General features: G+C 41.5%; 2 protein-coding genes across 3 annotated transcripts; both read left to right on the top strand.

Annotated features, from left to right (window-relative positions):
* The first annotated feature begins 597 nt into the window (after positions 1–597).
* spdl1 (spindle apparatus coiled-coil protein 1) lies at positions 598–10,493 on the top strand. 2 transcript variants are annotated; one of them, XM_047353198.1, is made up of 15 exons: positions 2,592–2,941; positions 3,032–3,137; positions 3,225–3,386; positions 3,591–3,767; positions 3,933–4,127; positions 4,237–4,386; positions 5,061–5,159; positions 5,259–5,369; positions 5,448–5,588; positions 7,307–7,410; positions 7,900–8,020; positions 8,216–8,282; positions 8,366–8,545; positions 8,669–8,738; positions 10,160–10,493. In XM_047353198.1, exons 2-15 carry the CDS (start codon positions 3,066–3,068, stop codon positions 10,299–10,301), a joined length of 1,791 nt encoding a protein of 596 aa, XP_047209154.1. In that variant the 5' UTR covers positions 2,592–2,941; positions 3,032–3,065; the 3' UTR covers positions 10,302–10,493. The 2 variants fall into 2 exon arrangements, with proteins under 2 accessions (XP_047209155.1, XP_047209154.1); XM_047353199.1 differs by lacking the exons at positions 2,592–2,941; positions 3,032–3,137 and adding an exon at positions 598–697.
* A 3,128-nt stretch (positions 10,494–13,621) lies between these two features.
* sil1 (SIL1 nucleotide exchange factor) lies at positions 13,622–20,420 on the top strand. The gene is made up of 12 exons (XM_047353082.1): positions 13,622–13,749; positions 13,971–14,068; positions 14,754–14,886; positions 15,957–16,062; positions 16,196–16,280; positions 16,354–16,440; positions 18,118–18,213; positions 18,299–18,420; positions 18,602–18,698; positions 18,775–18,939; positions 19,024–19,188; positions 19,311–20,420. The coding sequence occupies exons 2-12, from the start codon at positions 13,976–13,978 to the stop codon at positions 19,506–19,508; spliced, it is 1,347 nt and encodes a 448-aa protein (XP_047209038.1). The 5' UTR covers positions 13,622–13,749; positions 13,971–13,975; the 3' UTR covers positions 19,509–20,420.
* The last annotated feature ends 765 nt before the right edge of the window (positions 20,421–21,185 follow it).

Genomic DNA, 21,185 nt, shown 5'->3' with positions numbered 1-21,185 from the left:
GGATATGCAGCCAAAAAACTGTAGTAACTGTGTGATGCTATCATGTTAATATGGACTAAAATCTCTGAACCAATGGAAGCAGTGCAATGAACTAAGGTGACCTTCCTTAGCTGGACTAGCTGAACAATAAATGCAAAATCTGCATTTAATGTTTGCAGCTCTTGGAATGATTTTACTGAAACACAGATTTATTAAACCTGGTTGAATACAGTAGATGTTTTCAAAGAAAGCATGTTCCACAACTAAGGTGTTCTGATTGAATTAAATAAGAAATACAGAGTTATATACAGAGTTTATTTAAGTATTGTTAATTTATATAACCCTTTTTACAGATGAAAATCACAAAGTACTTTACAGTTGGGCAAAGAACAGAAACTCATAGTTGAATTGTTAAAAGTATAAACATGAATAAAAAAATGATTCAAACAATAAAACATATAAAAACAACATAACAGAAAGCGACATTAAAGCAGTGGTTGGTTGCTTGTCTGAAGAAAAGAAGGCCTTCAGCTACTTTTATTAAGTTATTTTTCATGAACAGCATTTGTTTGGGACGCAGAAATGGCCACTAGAGGTCGCTGTGGCTAAGCTTAGAGCCCAACTCTTGTTTGAAGCCAAGCAACCAAGCTATCGCGATAAGTCACGGGAAGTGGATTCAAACTGCGGCGGCTTGTCAGACGAGAGCTTTGTTGAAAAGGTACAGTAATATTTAGTTATCGTGTATCAGATATTTTTGGCTTGGTGAACAATTATGCTGAAGGCAGTTGTTACATTAAAGCTGCGATTAGTTTAAAAACAAGACGAACGTCGACAGACAACAGTTGACATCAACCTAAATATATTTCATACTTACGTGAAACGGTTGGTGTCTTTCTTGCGGCTGCTGGCATTTTTAGACGCCTAACTACTGCTCAACTTTAACATGACTAGATTCACAGAAGCACCGTCCTGAGGCTTCAGTAATCAGTAAGGTATACAGAAGAAACTGGGCTGCGTATTATTGGTGAGTCTCTTGGCAGCCATTTTTGTTCCCGTCGCTTGTTTGTAGTGCGGCTGCTGGCTTCACCGTCTCCTCAGAAACCGCCTCTTATTGGCTGTTCTGTAACAAAGTTCTGCTGGTCCCACATTTTCACTGGCAGCGCTTTACTGATTCCACCAGTGTCTCAACTACAGTCAGGTTATAGACAGCTGAACATCTAGAGGTCACACACTAACACAGAGGCAAACAAAAGCAATCTTTATTCTAATTCACACATGCCTATATACACCATTTAAATAAACCTTACAGTAGCAGCAGAAATAACAGCACGGAGGTTTTATTAAATCAAAATCCATAAAAGCTGTGCGCATTATTTACGTTTTGAGTCCGTTTTTAGTAAGGGTGTCTGTGAAGCGATATCTGTGTACACACTAATGTAATATGGTTATAACAATGTTGTTAATGAGGCTCATATACTTTGTTTTGGTCCAAAGAAATAAAGTAAAACTTCTGTTGCGTATGTGTTGGATGGCATTTCTCTACCTCCACTTTAAATCTGTGTCTAGGAAGTTCATTGGAAGGTGAAATATTATTAGTAGTTTTAAAAGAAATATCAATGAGAAACATTAGTTTTCTCAGGCAGGCATTATTACACCTCTAATGTAGAAGGTTTGCAGCTTCAGTTGTTATTAGAAAAATCATGTGATGACAATATTCTTGGTAAATTGTGCCATGATCATATCAGTTAAAACCAGGTTGTTCTTCCTCCTCTTTTCTCCTGTTTCCAACCCTCTACTGCAGTAACACTAACCCAACAACCTGGCACATGCAGTGTGATTTACTCTCATTCCATTATTAATATTGCACACACTGATATAACAATTATGATATATTTTTAGTATTGTACTGTTCCAGATGTAAAATAACATTTTTGGGGTGCAAAACTGTAATAATAATAATAATAATAATAATAATTATTATTATTATTATTATTGCCTGCTCAATAATAAACAAAGTAGTCAGATTTTTGTAGATTATGGGACATGTGAACCATAGAAAGCATCTAACATGTTTGCAAACTATAATCTGGGTCACGCTTTCTTTGAAAACATCTACTGTATTCAACCAGGTTTAATAAATCTGTGTTTCAGTAAAATCATTCCAAGAGCTGCAAACAATAAATGCACATTTTGCATTTATTGTTCAGCTAGTCCAGCTAAGGAAGGTCACCTTTGTCATCCATCAGATGGACAATAGAGCAGATTTATGATCTTATATAAAATGACTCCATTATTCCACAGTGTTATGACTAATATTCTGTTTACAATCATTTCCCTAAAAAAGACCTCTTGATGAAACATAGAAAGTTTGACTGGTAGTGTTTGTAGTTTGGTCACATTTTAACAGAAATTGTATTCCACCTATAGTTATTATTATTATTATTTTCAAAGGTAAATTCAGACTCTGGGAGGTTTTAAAGAAAAAGCTCCAAGTTTTTCAGTTTATGGATCATTCTTGTGACTTTATCCTGGAGACATGGTCCTACTTCATACCAGAAAATGCTCAGATCATCAGCAACTGTTCCAGGGTTGTTTTCTGGGTGTTTGTTTTGATCCCTTTACTTTTTCATGGGAGTGTTCCTCTGGAGAGCTGGAAGTGAACAATCCCTATTGGATGAGGAGCAACCCTACCAGCGCTTCACTGTTGGCACAGGAATATTGAGAATGATTTTCAGATGTACCAAACAATTAGATGGATGATTTATGAGGAAATAACTTTGCTCCAGTCGTCTGCTGTCTCCTGCAGATCCACACACAGACACCGGGTGCAAATGTTGGGCAAGCTCTGCGCTGGTGGAGTCACAATATTCTCCAACATTCCTCAGTAGGAGATGGTCCTGGTGCTTGCTGGATATTCTGAACTCTGCTTCACTGCAGCTGATGAATGTCATTCATCTTAGAGGTCATAATATGTCCTTCATGAACTTTTCTTTATTGTGTTATTATTTTATGAAGAGCATAACCTGACTGTTCTGTTTCCTCCTGGATCAAGAGATGAACTGGTGGGTGCTTATCTTTCTGACAGTATGGGTACATGCATGTCAAACTGGAAAGGTCTAGCTGGGCTACACCTTTTGGACTGCTGCATTCACACTCTGGTACTGTATGACTGGCTGGTAGCTGGGGTGACCCAGGAGATGAATACCAAGATATAAACACTCTTTGTTTTCTCTCTTTCCTCTCAGATGGCACCAGAGGATGAGAACGAGCTGCTCAGGAGCCAGCTGAAGGACAGTGAAGAGCAGGCCCGTCGGGCCGCTCAGGCAGGCTTGGATCTACTCAAACAGCTGGACGAGCTCCAGGACAGGCTGGACGAACAGAGAGTGGAGATGACAAATGCACTGGAGGTATGGAGCTCTGTCCAAATAAAAAAAACATTTCACATTGATTTATTTAAGGTATCGATCGGATGCCTACTCCTGCAAATTCTGTCTCCAGGTCAAAACCAGTATAGATTTAAAATATTAAAAACGTTTGTGACAAAGGTGCAGTAAAAGCCAAAAGGTTGGACACAGTTTCCATCCTTTTAATTAGATTTGTGTGTGCTGTAGGCTCTTGAGCAGGACAAGTACTCCCTTCAGAAGGAGGTGGAGCTGAAGACTCGGATGCTGGAGTCTCTACAGTCGGAATATGAGAGCATGAAGAGCCAGCAGAAACAGCAACTTCAAGAACATCAGGAACATCTGGAGAGGAGCCACAGCATGGTGCTCAGTGAGCATCAGCACAAGGTACAGCTGCATGCTGTCAGTTCTGGGTAGATAGAAACTGATCATCAGACCCTCCTTTTAAAGGCTGCTGTCAGTGCTGACATATAGAGGCTATGTGTATAAAGGCGATGTGATATGCATTTGTATCTCAGTCCTAACACAGGATGGGTTTTCATGTGTATTCAGATCCTGGGCTTGCAGTCTGCTGTGGAGGAGTACCAGCTGAATGAGAAACAGCTGAAACACAAGCTGGAAGTTCAGGCAGAGACGCTGAACAACAAGATGGAAGAGCTGCGAGCGCTGAACGAAAACACCCAGAGCTCCATGACGTCTGAGATGATGGAGGTGCAGCTGAAGGTCATGGAGCTGGAGAACATCAAGGTGAGACAACAGAGTGAGTTAAGAATTCAGCTTGTTTGTGAGGCGACAGTCTTTGTTTTCTGAGTCAGTTGGTGCATTAGTGTGTAGGATGAAGTGTCCTGTGATCCAGGTGGAGTTGGAGCAGACCCTCCAGGAGTGTCGCTACAGAGAGCAGCAGCTAGAACTGAGCAACAGCAGCCTGCAGAGACAGCTGGAGCGGATCACAGAGGAGAAGGAGGACAGAGAGAAAGAAGCTGTGTCCTGGTTTAATTCCCTGGAGGTAACCTGGGTGGTTCACACAGTTTCTGTTTAGCTTAAATTGACTCTATCTTTGTTTTAGGCTGAAAATATAACAACAATGACGAAGAATGTTCATGATCTGGTACAGAAAAACATAGGTTTGTACATGGGAGTCATGTGCAAACAGTTTCACTACTAGACCAACCTGCCGAGGTTTCGCATGTTGCTAGGTTTGTGCAATTCATTTCAGTTTTAATCTGGGTCCAAACGATCTATAAGATCTGCATCAGGTACAACCTGCCGAACACTTTATTTGCCAGAAGAGTTCAAATACATATAAGTATAATTAGACAAGCGTACCAAATACTACATCTAAGCAGTCTTGTGATTGTGGTTATGGACATATTGAGATCGCGATGGTGATTGCATAGCAAAATATTTTGCAGCTGTAGTCGGTGCCAAACTGAGATTGTCCTCATTTTACAGAACCTGCAAGTCATTTTCACTTGCGTCTAATAGTCCCGAGAGAGAAAAACGGAAAGAGCAAGTCAGAACCTGAACCAAAACACAAATGGCATCGGAGCCAAAGAGCCTGATCGCTGTAGAGAGGTCAACATGAACTTTCTTAGTGTCTCCGTCTGGATCAGATGCAAAGCAGTGTGAATCTGTTTATGTCTATGCGTGCACGCTCAGTTGTGTTTTGTGTAAAAACAGAAATCTCGAGAACAAAACCGGGATCTCCAGATCCAGTTGGATCAGGTTCTTCAGCAGGCCCAGGATCCAAACAGCAAAGGGAATTCCCTGTTTGCTGAGGTAAAGTAACAGATCACACACACACCGTCTCTGCTGTCTGAAACAAAGCATTGTTTAGTGTTAAACCCCCTTAGCAGAGCTATGTCTGTTGGGTTACAGCTGGAGGATAAGAGAGCTGCTATGGAGAGACAGCTCATCAGCATGAAGGTCCAGTATCAGTCCCTGCAGAAAATGCATGCCTTCAGCAAACAGCAGATGCAGCACATGAAGGTACAGTGTGTCACCAAGGACAGCTGGATATAACACCCTGAAAATGTCCTGGAATGACAAGGGTAATGTGCTGTGCAGGTCCAGATAGCCACGCTGATGCAGCTGCAAGGTTCTAGGGCTGACCCAGCTCAGCTGGAGAGGCTGCAGTCCATGCTGTCAGAGAAAAATGGGGAGATCCAGAATCTGATGACCAAACTCCAGAGACTAGAGAAGATGGAGGTGAGCACAGAGCAACCTGAAGAGTTTCTGCTCAGTCTGCAGCACAGGACACAGAAAAGTCTGGAGAAAATGAACATTTACCAAGTGTACAGGCATTGTTCAACCAAGTAACTGTGGAGTGTGAGGAGTGTAACAGTTTATTCACTTAAACACTTTGAATGATTGCAGCGCTTTGTTCAAACATCATCGAACCTGTTCAGATAGTGTCTCTGAGGCTATATGAGTGCACAACCTTGAAGTCGACAAAAGCTGTAAATGTTTTTAGGTGTCTGAAAGTCTGAAATGTGTGATGTGCATTAGTATTCAACCCCCTTGTCAATACTTTGTAAACAGCTGCAGGTCTGTGGGGTATTTCTGCTGGCTTTGGACATATAGTGACAAACACCTGATCATTTTTCTTTGCCATAAAGTAATGGCTGATTGGGTGAATAATGTGTAAACAGTGGTCCAATCAAAGGCCAGGTGTGGACTTTGATTGGACCACTGTAACACACTAGTATGCTTTGATCTAAGCCACTCTGTTGTTGCTCTGGCTGTTTAATCAGGGTTGTTGAGTTGTCACAATAATCTATACTAAAAACATGGATTATTCAAAGATCCTCATTTGCATCAAACTGATCCATTCTCATTTGCCCAAATTGGGGCACTTCTTCCAGCAGCAGTGCTGCAACAACAGAGACATTCACCCCTCCCCTCCCTGCAGCCTCACCTGACCAAAACAATGAGCTGCTGGAAAGAAAAAACATGTGCTAGCCTCTTTAGCCTAACAAGGCAAACAAACGCGTCCCGTCCAGATACACTCCCCAGTGTGAAGTTCTAATGATGCAACACTCAGTCCTCCTGAGGTTAGGCCAGACTGAAGCTGACATTGGAGCAGAAACAAGTAGGAACTTGTAGCAACCTAACTTGCTGCTGTAGCTGCTACTGAATACATTCACATGGAGCAGATCCTTGTTTACACTGTAAAATATGTTTTGTATGCACCAGATCCATGTTTGTTTGGAAACACAAGTTATTTTAGTACAGAATGATCCTTTTAATTGTCTCTCAGTAGTAACATGAAATTGTTTTAACGTCAATCTGAAGCACACAATGGCATAGTATAGATAAGCAATAATAAGAAAAGAAAATAATGTCACCATTGAATTAAAGGTACACACTTATATTGATATTAACACCTGTAATAAATATTATTGTATCTGTTGTTTTGGAAAACGGGGAAGTGACCTTTTTAAATTCTATATTTTCTCAGAATAATGGCTGAATTGTCCCCTACTTAGTGGTTTGGCCTAATTAAAGTTCAAATACTGTCTTGGAAATGGTAAAAGGTATGGGATATTTTTCTTCGTGTTCATATCGAGTTTGTGAGAACCCTACATTTAACAATGGGAATGGTGAGTCAAAAATATTGTTTTGCATGTAGGACAGAAAAATAGTGAATTAGGTTCCTTCTGAAGGCAATGATGAAAAAAACACGGCACAATATTTATTAGTACAACATGTTGAAAACCCTGTACCATTTTCTTTCCACTTAAATACACACTACTTTGTGTTGGTTGGGTCACATAAAATCCTAGTTAAATGCACTGAGGTTCGATTGTAATGTGATTAAATGTGTGAAAGTTGAAGGGGTGTGAATACTTAATAACCCTGTATGCGTATTTGTAAAGCCAGGTCGCTGACTGTATGTTCTAGCCCTATGTTGTGCCTGTGTGCAGATGTTGCTGAAGTCTCAACCAGCCAATCCTGTCCAAGCAGAGGTTGGTGGTCAGGATGAAACGTACTACACTGACCTGCTCAAACTGCAGCTCAGCAACTCTGTGTGAGTTCAGCTGCTTCATCACTCATTATGCTTCAGTCGCCACTCATCATCATCATCATCATCATCATAGTGTTGGCTAATGTGACAGAAATCAAATGCATTCTGGAAAAGTATAGAATTGGATTCAAGGATTTTCCAGGTCCATAGGAGTATGGAAAAAGAAATAGGAGAAGTAAGAAGTGTTTGTTTTTTCCAGACATTATTCCTAATCCCATTGTCTGTTAATCCTTATTGTTAACTGGTGATGTATAAATGAACTAAATTCAACTCCATCCATCCTGTAGCTATCCAGCTGTTTATGCATTCATAGTTTTTGCAGGTTCCTCATTCAAAACCTAACTTCAGTGCAAAAATCTGCCATAAATTCAGTTTGAGAAGTGTAGGAACCCTGTCACAATTAAACCCATCAAAGAGGTTGGTTTTGTAAGCAGCTGGAGTCCTGTGAAGAGGTAGTACCATGAACATGTGTGTGTGTGTGTGTGTGTTCAGCAAGGATGCAGAGCGGCTGGGAGATGAGCTGTCCTTGCAGAGGATGAAGTCTCTGTCAGAGAGCCAGAGAGCTCTGGAGCTGGAGAGGAAACTCTTTACATCTGAGCGGCTGCTCAAGCAGGTAGAAGGTTGCTGTTTCAGTCACCATGTCTTTTATTTCTGTTCGGATCTCCTCGTATTAAACTGTCCTTTTTTACAGTAGCTACTGCTGCTAGAACCGGTTCAGTATCAGAGTTTCTGAAGATCTGATCTTGAGGCTGGGACACTTTCCTTAGTAGAAACTCCACCTTTAGTGTCTCTGTTTCTGTTCCTACAGGCTCAGAGTGACAATATCAAGCTGCAGCTGCGTGTAGAGGAGCTTCAGCAAAAATATGAACCCAGAGGTAGCAAAGAATCCATTGAACATTTGTTAGTTAGCTGTCTGCGTTGTTCTGTAACACTGCTGCTGCTTCCAATCTATCTGCAGAGGTGAAGAAGAACCTTATCCAGAGGAAAAGAAAGGAAAAGCTTCCTGTTGATGTGAAGCTTGAACCCGGGACCGCTCATGGAGAGCAGATTGTTGCTGTGGAGATGGAGGAGACCAACAATAAGAACGTGAACTGTGAGGGCGTGAACAGTCCTACAGAGACTACAACTACTACACAAGGTGGGCCATACTGGGAACCGACAGGGGTTTAGAGTTTAAATCTGTCCGCTCCCCAAACACACAGCATGTGGACCCGAGGTCAGGTGTCAGAACTGCTCATCATTTCTTCTCTTCCAAAACCAGAGCCTGAGGTCCGACCTTCAAAGTGTGTGAAGATCAGTTCAGATGAACCTGATGTGATTCCCAGTCCCAGGTCAGTCCTGCTGATGATCCTAGATCAGTTTGTGGGTTCGATTCCAGCTTCCTCCTGCCATATGTCGATGTGCCCCTGAGCATGGCACTTAACCTCAAGTTGCCTACCGACCTGTGTATCAGTGTATGAATGAGTCAGTGTGATTGGGTGAATGTGGCTCTAGTGTAAACCGCTTTGAGTGTTCTGTATGACTGGAAAGGCGCTATATAAGTTCAGTCCATTTAACGTTTAAAACAGACGGAGTACATCCCAGAGGGGAGGTGTGAAAGAAAACACAAACAGGTGCAGAAAAAGATTTGTTTTCCCTTCACTTTCTAAAGGACACTAACTTCAAATTGTGAAGTGAACTTATCCACACTCACTTTTCACAATCATTACAGGATGTAAATATTTACTGACTTCATGAGTTTGTGATCACCTTCATATGATGACCTGTTTTCTGTGTTCCCTGGTCTTTATGATGCTGTTTGATCATTAATGTTCTCTTACAAACGTCTGAGGCCAGAAACAGAACATCTGCATTTATACTGAGATTAAAGTTCACACAGTTTTTACCAATTAGGTGCCTTCTGAAGGCAGCTGGATTCCCTTAATTTAGGGTATCAGAGTAAAGGAGGCTAAATACAAAGGCATGCACTTGTCAACATGTTATTTGTTCCCAGTGAAGCTTTCTGTTGGTCTGTTACAAAACATCCCATAATAAAACACTGAGGTTTATTGTTCTAACGGGGTGATCAGTAAATGTTCAAGTTGTTGCCAACAGAAATAAAACCGAACCCAAAATGGTGACAGACTGTAAGTGGTGGAGGTAAGCCCCTCCTTCACTACACACACAATCCACATGTTTAACCAAACACACACACACACACACACACACTTCACTGACAAACTCATTCTGCAAGAAATCGCTAACTTTTCATTACATAAAGGACTACAGAGCCAGTCTGTTTGATGCTATTTCTGTGCTTTATAAGAAGAATTTCACAGACTAAATATTGTCTCAGTCTAAGGTGATCCTACTGCAAAAATGTTTTGTTTTCACATCCAGAATAAAGGTTCTGTGCAGACAAATCCAGTTTAGGTTTGACCAGTTGGGTTGTGAACTACATCATCTAATGTGATTTGGATTCTTAAAAATAAAACGGTGAACTAGCCCTTTAATTCAAACTTGGGCACTGTGAATCAGACGCCAGCTTCAGAGCCATGCTGCCAGAATAATACTGAGATAAATGTGAATGTGTCCAGGATTCTGTTAGGCCCCCACAATGGCAGTGGTTTCTCACAACTTAACTTCACGAGGAGAGTTTTAGATTATTTAGTATACGTGTTTTTACCATTTTTATTTTGAACAAGCGCAGACTAAAGCTGAAAACGGTTCAGAATGAATAATGATGTTTTGTGGTTACTGGTTGTGTCCTCAGTTGGGCTTTGACTGACCTGAAAGAAGAGACTGAGGAGAATAAGCAGCAGAACAACCAAGAAGTGAGGAGAAAGAAACCTAAAGCAGAGGTGATCTACGTCACTTCTAAAAACACCATGGAGAACCAGTGTGCTCAGCAGTAGGAGTCTCCATCACCCCGTTAAACATGAATGTCTGTGTATATATATGTGTACCTCTGGGTTCACTCTGAAAACTCTTTTATCTGTCACATATTTCTGTTCCTACCTTCTACACATTTTTACAGAACTTTTCTGTATCACTTCTGTTAGCTCTGTATTTAAATATTAAAGAACTTACAACTTTTAATAATGTGGCATATTGACTCCTGTCATTTTTTTAAGATTTGTTTTGGCACTAGTGGCCTTTTTTGTTCAGTAATCAGACAGGAAGAGGGAAGAGAGAGAAAGGGAAGACCTGCAGCCAATGTCCCGAGACCAGGAATCAAACCCAGGACTGTAGCTTCTGAACATGGTGTTCACGATCCACCATCTGAGCCAGCAGCGCCCTACATGCACTCTGTTAACACTATAATCACTTTTCTTTTTACTGTCCTACAATGTCTCTGAAAACTTCATCCACTAAACATGGTGAATCCACATGAATATAATCACTAACTGACTTTGGTTAGATGTGTTTCAGCAAGAGAAACGAAACACTTTGTGTTGCTATCAACATGTTTTTGACCACTCTTTTTAAATCATATATACCTGGCAAAGGCCTGGATCATTGTCCAGGATTGTTTAATATAGTCAAAGTTGGCACCATTTCACAGCTGAATGTTGTATCCATTCCTAAACTGGTATGGATGTGTTCTGGATAATTGTCTTGCTGAAACATCAAGTTGTGCCCAAGGTTTAGACTTTAGAATCATTTGGACAGCCTCTTCCACCAGTACTCCATCCTCTTTGTGCACTGCACCAATTTAGATACCATAATGCTTCCACTACCATGCTCGACAGTTGGTGCAGCTTTCAACTTGAAAGCCTCACATACAGGTCCTTCTCAAAATATTAGCATATTGTGATAAAGTTAATTATTTTCCATAATGTCATGATGAAAATTTAACATTCATATATTTTAGATTCATTGCACACTAACTGAAATATTTCAGGTCTTTTATTGTCTTAATACGGATGATTGTTGCATACAGCTCATGAAAACCCAAAATTCCTATCTCACAAAATTAGCATATTTTATCCGACCAATAAAAGAAAAGTGTTTTTAATACAAAAAACGTCAACCTTCAAATAATCATGTACAGTTATGCACTCAATACTTGGTCGGGAATCGTTTTGCAGAAATGACTGCTTCAATGCGGCGTAGCATGGAGGCAATCAGCCTGTGGCACTGCTGAGGTCTTATGGAGGCCCAGGATGCTTCGATAGCGGCCTTTAGCTCATCCAGAGTGTTGGGTCTTGAGTCTCTCAACGTTCTCTTCACAATATCCCACAGATTCTCTATGGGGTTCAGGTCAGGAGAGTTGGCAGGCCAATTGAGCACAGTGATACCATGGTCAGTAAACCATTTACCAGTGGTTTTGGCACTGTGAGCAGGTGCCAGGTCGTGTTGAAAAATGAAATCTTCATCTCCATAAAGCTTTTCAGCAGATGGAATCATGAAGTGCTCCAAAATCTCCTGATAGCTAGCTGCATTGACCCTGGCCTTGATAAAACACAGTGGACCAACACCAGCAGCTGACACGGCACCCCAGACCATCACTGACTGTGGGTACTTGACACTGGACTTCTGGCATTTTGGCATTTCCTTCTCCCCAGTCTTCCTCCAGACTCTGGCACCTTGATTTCTGAATGACATGCAGAATTTGCTTTCATCCGAAAAAAGTACTTTGGACCACTGAGCAACAGTCCAGTGCTGCTTCTCTGTAGCCCAGGTCTGGGGAATGCGGCACCTGTAGCCCATTTCCTGCACACGCCTGTGCACGGTGGCTCTGGATGTTTCTACTCCAGACTCAGTCCACTGCTTCCGCAGGTCCCCCAAGGTCTGGAATCGGCCCTTCTCCACAATCTTCCTCAGGGTCCGGTCACCTCTTCTCATTGTGCAGCGTTTTCTGCCACACTTTTTCCTTCCCACAGACTTCCCACTGAGGTGCCTTGATACAGCACTCTGGGAACAGCCTATTCGTTCAGAAATTTCTTTCTGTGTCTTACCCTCTTGCTTGAGGGTGTCAATAGTGGCCTTCTGGACAGCAGTCAGGTCGGCAGTCTTACCCATGATTGGGGTTTTGAGTGATGAACCAGGCTGGGAGTTTTAAAGGCCTCAGGAATCTTTTGCAGGTGTTTAGAGTTAACTCGTTGATTCAGATGATTAGGTTCATAGCTCGTTTAGAGACCCTTTTAATGATATGCTAATTTTGTGAGATAGGAATTTTGGGTTTTCATGAGCTGTATGCCAAAATCATCCATATTAAGACAATAAAAGACCTGAAATATTTCAGTTAGTGTGCAATGAATCTAAAATATATGAATGTTAAATTTTCATCATGACATTATGGAAAATAATTAACTTTATCACAATATGCTAATTTTTTGAGAAGGACCTGTATAATTCTTTTCACTAAGGCCAAATAACTTATTTGTCTTGTCTGACCATAAAGGTTTTCTGCTGAAGGAATCGGATTGGTCCACGTGGAAAGCTGCAGTGTTCAGTTAAACAGGAAGGTTTATTTTGGAGCAGGAGATTCTTTCTTCGTTGACACCACCTCAGTTCACTTCAGAAGGCTAGAGCTTCAATGGTTCCTGAGTTGTTCTTGATTATCTTTACCAGTTTTCTTTCTTCTGATGGTGAGAGTTTGGCCCAATCGTCTGGCTGAAATGTGGACATGGTTGGATGTTCTAAATAATTTTTAGCATATCACAACTGATTTCGGAATGGATACAGCAGGCTAACATTAAGGGTTTTGAATCACATTGACTTGCATGGAAACCAACCTTTTTATTGAAACCATACCATGGCTACAAAATGTGAGGTTTCTCAGTAGTTTAAGGATTTCTTCTAATTAGTGGTGGTACTAATATGTTCAAGCTTGTGTGTATAATTTCAAATAAATTCAAACCTGCGCTCCCAGTTCTTGTTTGTATAAATCCCTGTTGTTGTAGTATGATCATCTCACCCCTAAAGGCCCACATTTACTCTGCATGTGTGTGTACATTTCACTGGAATGAATCTAAACATCCACATCTAGATTTTTAGGCTCTTGTATAAATATTTGCATGAAGATGCTAATAAAAAGGAAAGTACAGCTAGATCTCAGGTATAGTTGGGCTGAAACATGATTGGCTTTTTAACAGCTTGTGACCGCTGGTCAACTTTCTTCATGGAGGACTGTTAAGTATTTTTTAACCATTTACTAACATTTTAGTCGCTAAAATAACGCTCCAAACCAGCAGGTGGCGCTATTAGGCGGGATCACTGCTGGACGACATTCAGGTTGCGTTGTAACTACGTGGACCAATGAGAGCAGTGGAATCATTCCGGTGAGTGGGAGACAGCGGGACTGTTTACGTGGGGACAGGTGGAGAAAACACGACTCTCCTTGCAGTTGTTCACCAGGTGGGTTTATGATCACATCTCTACGTCACAATTCTTTAATCAGTATTCGTCACGTCAACCACTGAGGTGTTAGTCATCCACTCGCGTTCTGTGGGAGGTTGTCTCAGTAAAAGAGGCAGATTTTCCAGTTTGGTGCAGGACATCCAGCTGCTGACTCCGGTTTTAACTTCCGTTGTGTACCGTTTTGCTAACATTAAAACAGAATGTCTGTCCTGTTTCAGTCACCATGAAGCTGATGGACTCTTCGCGGAGCGGTTTGGTCCCGGTTCTCCTGCTGCTGCTCCATCGCTCTCTCATAGCCACGGCTCTGGGTCAAAAGGTGAGCTCAGATCAGAATCAGATCTTCATGGGTTCAGAGACGCACTGATCCCAGAACTGCCGATTATCAGGGTTCGATTATTTCTGTGTCAGAACTTTTAATATCGACAACAAACATTCTGCTTTCTGCACACATCACACATTGGACATTTCCTTGATAAAATCAACAGTTTTTTAAATGAAATCAGGATTTGTCTCTAAAGCAGGCCAGATTGACAGAATACCACAACATCCCCCAGGTTACAGGACAGAGCTGTTCATACACACAAAACCCAACTTATTCAACATTTTGAATTATATTTTAAACACCTCAAAATGAAATCTGCACCATATCGCATACGCCATTAATGTCTTTGTTCTACCTGATGGTGCCCATCTTAATATCTGAGAGAATTGAGCTGTTTTGTGTCAAATTGTTAGATATTTCCCTCATTTATTGTAACCATAAATGAGCCTTTCTGTCCCGAACAATCATGTATTTAGTTACTGTATTCATTTACAGAGAGAAATCTTACACCGTTACCAGTTCCAAACAAAGACACTGATTAGTAGACAGTCGTCAGCATCTTGTGTAAGCAGTTAGCATAATGAGTTAGGACTTGTATTCTCTGTTTTCCATGTAAACATGTTGGTTATTAGTAAATGATTCCTAGTCAATTATGTCCTGCATTTATCTGTTCCTGCAGTCTGATGGCGCCTTAACAGTGGTGGAGAACACAGGAGGAGGAGTGGGTGGTGAGGAAGAGGAGGTGACGGTTGATGATGATGCAGATTTAGAGGTGCTCCAACCTACTGAACAGTGGCAAACACTTGTGCCAGGTAAAGTAACCAGGTTCATTCAGCTGGTGTTAACTCTGTATGATGAAGCAGATAAAGGAAAACTTTGTGTCCAGAGGGAAGCTCTGTCCAGGCGCCTTTTTAGCTTTTAATCAGGGAATCATTTCCAGTAAACGAATAATGAACTACCGGCTCCTGGTTGTATCGTTCATGTCTCTGTTATACGTTCACTTCCTCTCAGCATTTAGCCTGCATGTGGTCCTGATTTAGTCTTCCATAATCACATCTACATTTGGATTTAATTTATGCTTTAAAACATCTTTTGCATAAACCTCACAAATAACTTAATATTTAGATGACGCATCATAAAGTTGTGTAGACCATGCAGGAAAGCCAGAAAGCATAACGAAAATATAGCTTAATATGTTCCATTTGGTTTCTGGCCACCTATTTTATTCTGGTTTTAGTTGTCAAATGATATTAGCAGTAAGGTCAAAACTTGGAGCTATATGAAGGAATATTTAGGTGTCTGTATTGACTGATCTAAACATCATGTGCAGCATCACAGTTTCTGGATACCCTGTCAGATAAAACCTTGCATTGTTCTGCATGAATCATAAGTTCAACACACGACTGCTCCTGCCCTTATTGGGCTGCTAATGTCTCTTTATAGTTAACGTACCAAGATTCAAGCGGCACTGCTAATACCAAGAGGCCGAGAGCAAGATGCTTACTGGATATCATGAGGGACAGAGTCTATCAAATCTAAGAAGGAAACTCCAGTAAATCACTATGAATCATGATTTTAGCCACAGCTGACACACATCACTGCTAATAGAATCAACATGTTGAATAGAAATGTCTGTTCTATATCTAGAACAGGATTTAGACATCTACTGAAGCTTCATATTGAGACCAAATTTGTAGTGTTGATATCTTTCTCCAGACATCTGCGGACAATGTCTGGAGAAATGGGTCTAAAATGTTTTCAACCAGGAAAAACGGTTAAACAGTCTTTACAAACAGTTTAATCATGACTGTGTTCGACTTTGGTGCAAGCCTGACTCTGTCCGCATGAAAGATGCACACTGAATACTAACATTGGTTTCCAGGCCAGGCAGTACCAGCAGGCTCCCATGTGAGGCTGAATCTGCAGACTGGTAAGAGGGAGGTAAGACTGGGAGAGGAACAGCTGAAATACTGGACTCAGGAACACAGGTGGGTGCCAGCTAATGCCTCACCCTAATGACATGAATTCAGGAAAGGGTTTCTGTAGGACTGAACAGCAGAGGTCAAAGGGCAGCAATATAAAAAAAACTGAATTGTGAGCAGTCGCTGTCTGTTGTGGCAGGGAGCTGGAGAAGAGCGCAGCTCCCATTAACCCTGATGAGCTGAAGAAGGCCATGAAGAAGATAAAAGAGGACATGAAGAGTCAGGTAGTGACACTGAGCAGAAACCTAATGTGATCCTGATGGCTGTCACAGCATTCATATCTAACTATATTTGCAGGACCCCGTGGCATCCAGGTTTCGGCCCCTAGAGGAGTTAAAGAAGGACATGGCTGAGCTGGACCTGCTGGTGGAGACAGATGTTCAGGTACACAGTCTTTAGTCCATAGTGGGATTTATGCGCTTCCTATAGTTTTATATAATCTGTCATTTTTCTCTATTTAACTCCTATATATCAAACACTGAACCTGAAAAATTCAAACTTTTGGTGCAGGAAGCTAGTTTTAACATCTGAGATTGGATCTTGATGTTCAGTCATATTTGACATTGCAGCGCCATTAAAAATAATGATAATAATAATAACACTGGTAATGATAATGATATTAATAATAAGGCCTTTATTTAGCCACTATAGTTTTGTTAAGATGCAGCACATCTTCTAGGAAATCCTGCTCAAGATGGCGACAAACATCAGAAAGGTTCCTAAAGGAAATGACAGAAAGCAATACAGAAGTTAATGCAAAAAGACAGATCTTAAATATTCTGTTAATATCTAACAACTCATCAGCAACAAGAGGCCAGCCAAAACAAATGATACGTTTCAACTTTCCAAATAGTTTTAAGAACGTCATCAAAAATGTGAGAAGGAAGTTATTCAGCACTGATGATGTTTGCGAAAGCAAAAAAACAGTTTTTCCAAGTTCTATTTTTCACCCTGGGACCATTTAAAGCTATGTTTAAACTGGACCTGGTACCATCAGTCCTAGTATGACATGACAAGTAGGTCCTGACCTTAAAAAGTCTGTGCAATAAACAGGAACATGCTTATTTTCTCCACTGATCTCAAGAGATCCATCCCAAGGACGCAATGGTGACCTGTTAAAATGTACTGGATACGTTGCTGCAGATGACTGAACACACATCTAATTTTTTTATTGGACAGAAATGTTTTTTATTATCGTTAGTGTTTTTGCTCCTCCTCCTATTCTTCCATCTTTTATCCATCCAGAAAATCAAACTGGCAACATTTTCACGTGGGATATTTTCCTGCAGGACTGTATGTTCATTTGAATTTCTACTTACTATTTACAAGAGATGCATCTCCTTCTCTTTCAGAACTATAATGTAAGGATAGCATTCAAGCATTTTTCCTAGAATTCCTGCTTTAGATGTTTATTAATAATTCTTATTAGTAACAGGCGAACATATGGTGGTGGTGAAACAGCTGCCTCCGTTTTACAACACAAAGACAAAATGATCAAAGAGTTGACATTTTAAGCTGGCTTCAGTAACCTTCTGTTAGCAATCAGTACAGTTAGCATTGCTCAATCCAGCAGTATCCTTCTGCATTCCATAGAGACTGTAGATCATCAACTCTGAGATTCCCAAAAGGTTGCCAGCATTTCAACACCAAGCATGTTTCCTGGCAGAGCAGCTTGGCTGTACTCTGTTCAGGCTTCCTGTTATCTGCTGGAAGTCTTGCTCTCTCTCGCTGTCTCTCAGTGAATGAACTGCATACATGTTTCCTTTTCAATAGATTCTTACAGCTCTGTGCTCCCTCTGACGTTGTCTACAATCACGTCTCTGATACTGAAAATGGCAAACTAAATATTCCTACCACAGTAACAACATTGTGGTAGCGTTCTCAGGTGCAGCTTAGGGTAGGTGCATTCACTGAACAGAAAAAGATCCGATTTTTCTGCTTCCAACCAGCCGATCACCGATCAGAACCAGACAAACTGAAGATCAGATGATCAACCAATGTTTTTCATTCTTTCCTGTGAAAATATTTGTCTTTATTACATTTAGTTGCATGTGATTGCAGATAATGAGGCGTCTGCTGGACCAGTTCAACAGCAGCAACACCACTACAGAGCAGAGACTGAGTATCCTGCAGGAGCTGGAGTATCTGGTACATCAGGTAATACTGCACATGTACAACAAGCTCAAACTCGGCTGTCCAGAACATGTCATCATGTAACTCTGCATGTTGATGTATGTGTAAGGTGGATAATGCTCAAACTCTGTGCTCGATGGGGGGCCTGAGCCTAATCTTGGAAGGTCTGAACAGCTCTGATGTCAGATTACAGGAGAACTCGGCCTTCGTCCTGGGATCTGCTGTGTCCAGGTACACACGGGACTGGGTTCATGTTTGTGTTGCTCCCAATTACCAGTGAAAGATAATCTTTTTGTCACATTTTTATTATTGATCAGGTATTAGATTAGATCATAGACACTGTATTACCTTGGAAAGGTTAAGAAACATCTGTGTTCATCAGATTATTCTGATCTCTGTGCTTGTCCTGCAGTAACCCGGTGGTTCAAGTCCAAGCTGTGGAGGGGGGAGCTCTTCAGACGCTTCTAGCAACGCTGGCCACCACACAGCCGCTTAACGTCAAAAAGAAGGTAGCTGACAGTCCCCTCTCTGCAGAACCCTCCATCCAGACGGAAAACATTTGTATTAATGCATCCATGCTTTTAGGTCTTGTTTGCAATGGCCTGCCTCTTACGTCACTTCCCCTACGCACAGCGCCACTTCCTGTCAAATGGTGGGCTGCAGATTCTGTCAGAGCTCTTCAGGGCAGATGTTGGAGGAATCTTGCAAACACGCATCGTCACAATGTTATATGATATGATCAGTGAGAAGGTACAACACACAGCATACCAGGTCCTAATGAGAAATAAAAGCGCCTGTAGCTGATGCTGATCGTTGTGTCCCATGCTCCATCAGGAGCTGATCTCCCAGGCAGGCCTAGACCACGTTCAGAACCCCTCCCATGAGGAGCGGCTGCGCCAGTACTCTGAGGTGTCCCTGCAGGATGAGCTGATGGAGAAGGGTTGGTGCAGTCTGGTGCCACAGCTGCTACAGTCTACTGAGCATGACTACAGGGAGAAGGTGGGCTGATCAATTTGTTGTAGATGAGACTGACTCTTCTCACAGGTTCTCAGCAGCTCAAACCAATGGATCTAGTTGAATCAGTAGAACTGTATAGTTACTTGTTGCCATCTTGTTTGCAGGCTCTCCGGGCTTTGTTGGCCATGGCTTCTGTATGTTTGGATCAGTACCGGTCAGACGGCTCTCTGCTGGGTTCTCTGCACTCTCTCAGACTCCAGTACTCAGAACTGATCCAGTCAGAAATGATTCTGGGAGAGGAGACCAGTTACTTTACAGAGATGATGGAACTTATAGACACACTGCAGGTCAAGGTGAAATAAAGAGTGTTTCAGAGGACCGGGTGATGCCGAGAATAAAGTAAACACACCCTCAGGGTAAACAACCACTCCTGAAATGAACATGTCTCACACATTCATTAAGCTTTAAAACATGAGCTGTGGACACGGATTGAAGAGGAGAGATTAAACTGGAGAAGATGCTTCTATCTGTCTGTCAGTCAGGGGGAACTTGGTAAATATTTTACTGCTTGGATTGTTTGCATACCATGACTATTTTTCCTGGTAGATACTGCAGATGAAATGATTTATTTGTTTATATGCTGACCTTTGGTTGTTATTAAGAAAAGCTGCTTTAATAATATTTTTCATGTTTCCAGCTCCAGGCCTTGAATTACTTCAAATCTGTAGTTGTCAATGACAGCATGAGTTATTTGCCCTGTGACACATGGGTCTGTTATGAAGCTTTGGGTTAAAGATCCACATAAACTCTGGATGCATTCTCTGTGGTAACAGAGCTGGGTAGTTCATGTATTTTAGGTTAGCCAGGAGCTAAATCATCCTGAATCTGCTGCTGTAATTAGACTACGGTCGTGTTCAGACCTGGGATTAACGTGTCCTGGCTGATCATGAAGCAAGCAGACCAGCCTAACAAGGACAAGTCATATCTGCCAATAAAACCCATCTTAAGTGGTAGAACCTCAGTTACCTGCTTTGCATGCATTAGTACCCGGTGTGAGTAGGGCCATACAGTCACTCCAGCAGCAGTCAGCGAGGTACCCGGGCACACGTCCATCTTTCTTCCTCAATGTACATCTCATGCTTCTACCTGAAGGATCAGTCTGAGGTGGTGATATTAGGGTGGAACCAAGAATAATAACAGAAATCTGTTGGGAGCTGCAGTGTCTTTTGGAAAATCTGGATTTTTATTTAAAAAATAAATAATTTAAACATTAATGTTGTATTTTGTCCATTTTTACAGACTAATTGACACAGGCATTCAATATATTGCCCAAAGTATTCAAGGACCACTCTAAATCTTTAATTTCAGGTGTTCTAATCCCTTCCATGGCGACATGGGTCTGAAATCTAGCATCTAGACCTCCAGACTGCTTCTACTACTATCTGTGGAGGAATGGGTTGCTCCCAGGAACGTGGTACCAAGATAAGATGCAGTGCAATAACTTCAGTCATGAAATTTCCTCCCTTCTAAATATTCACTGTCAACTTATTGCATAACAAAGTGGAAGTGATTGGGAATAACAGGCAACATGGCCATGAAGTGTTAGGTTATATAAAATCAAGGAGCGCAGTCAGTGGATGCTAATCAGCACAGAGGTCACCAACGTTTTACTCCAAACTTCATGTGGCCTTCAGGTTAGCTCAACCATGGTGAGTAGAGAGCTTCAGTGAATGGATTCCCATGCCTGAGCAGTTTTATCCAAGCCTTACACAACCCAGTCCAATGGAAGGTGTAGAGCTATAGACACATGGTGGAGAGATGAATCATGCTTCAGTCTGGATCCTGCATGTGGTTTAGAGGAGATTATGGAGTGGGGTTGGGTTTGGCCTGTTAGTTCCAGTGAAAGGAACTCGTATTGGTTCTACAACACTGTATCGAGTACGGTGTGTAAAGATATGGATGACCAGGTTTGTTGTGAAAGAACTTGACGACACCGCACCTTTAGGGTGAATTAAAGGACAAGCCAGGGATTCTCATCC

The sequence above is a fragment of the Girardinichthys multiradiatus genome, chromosome 23 (genome assembly GCF_021462225.1).
Source record: "Girardinichthys multiradiatus isolate DD_20200921_A chromosome 23, DD_fGirMul_XY1, whole genome shotgun sequence".
In the NCBI taxonomy this organism is placed as follows: Eukaryota; Metazoa; Chordata; class Actinopteri; order Cyprinodontiformes; family Goodeidae; genus Girardinichthys; species Girardinichthys multiradiatus.
The sequence above is the reverse complement of the archived record's forward strand: the minus strand, read 5'-3'. Positions and strand labels throughout refer to the sequence as shown.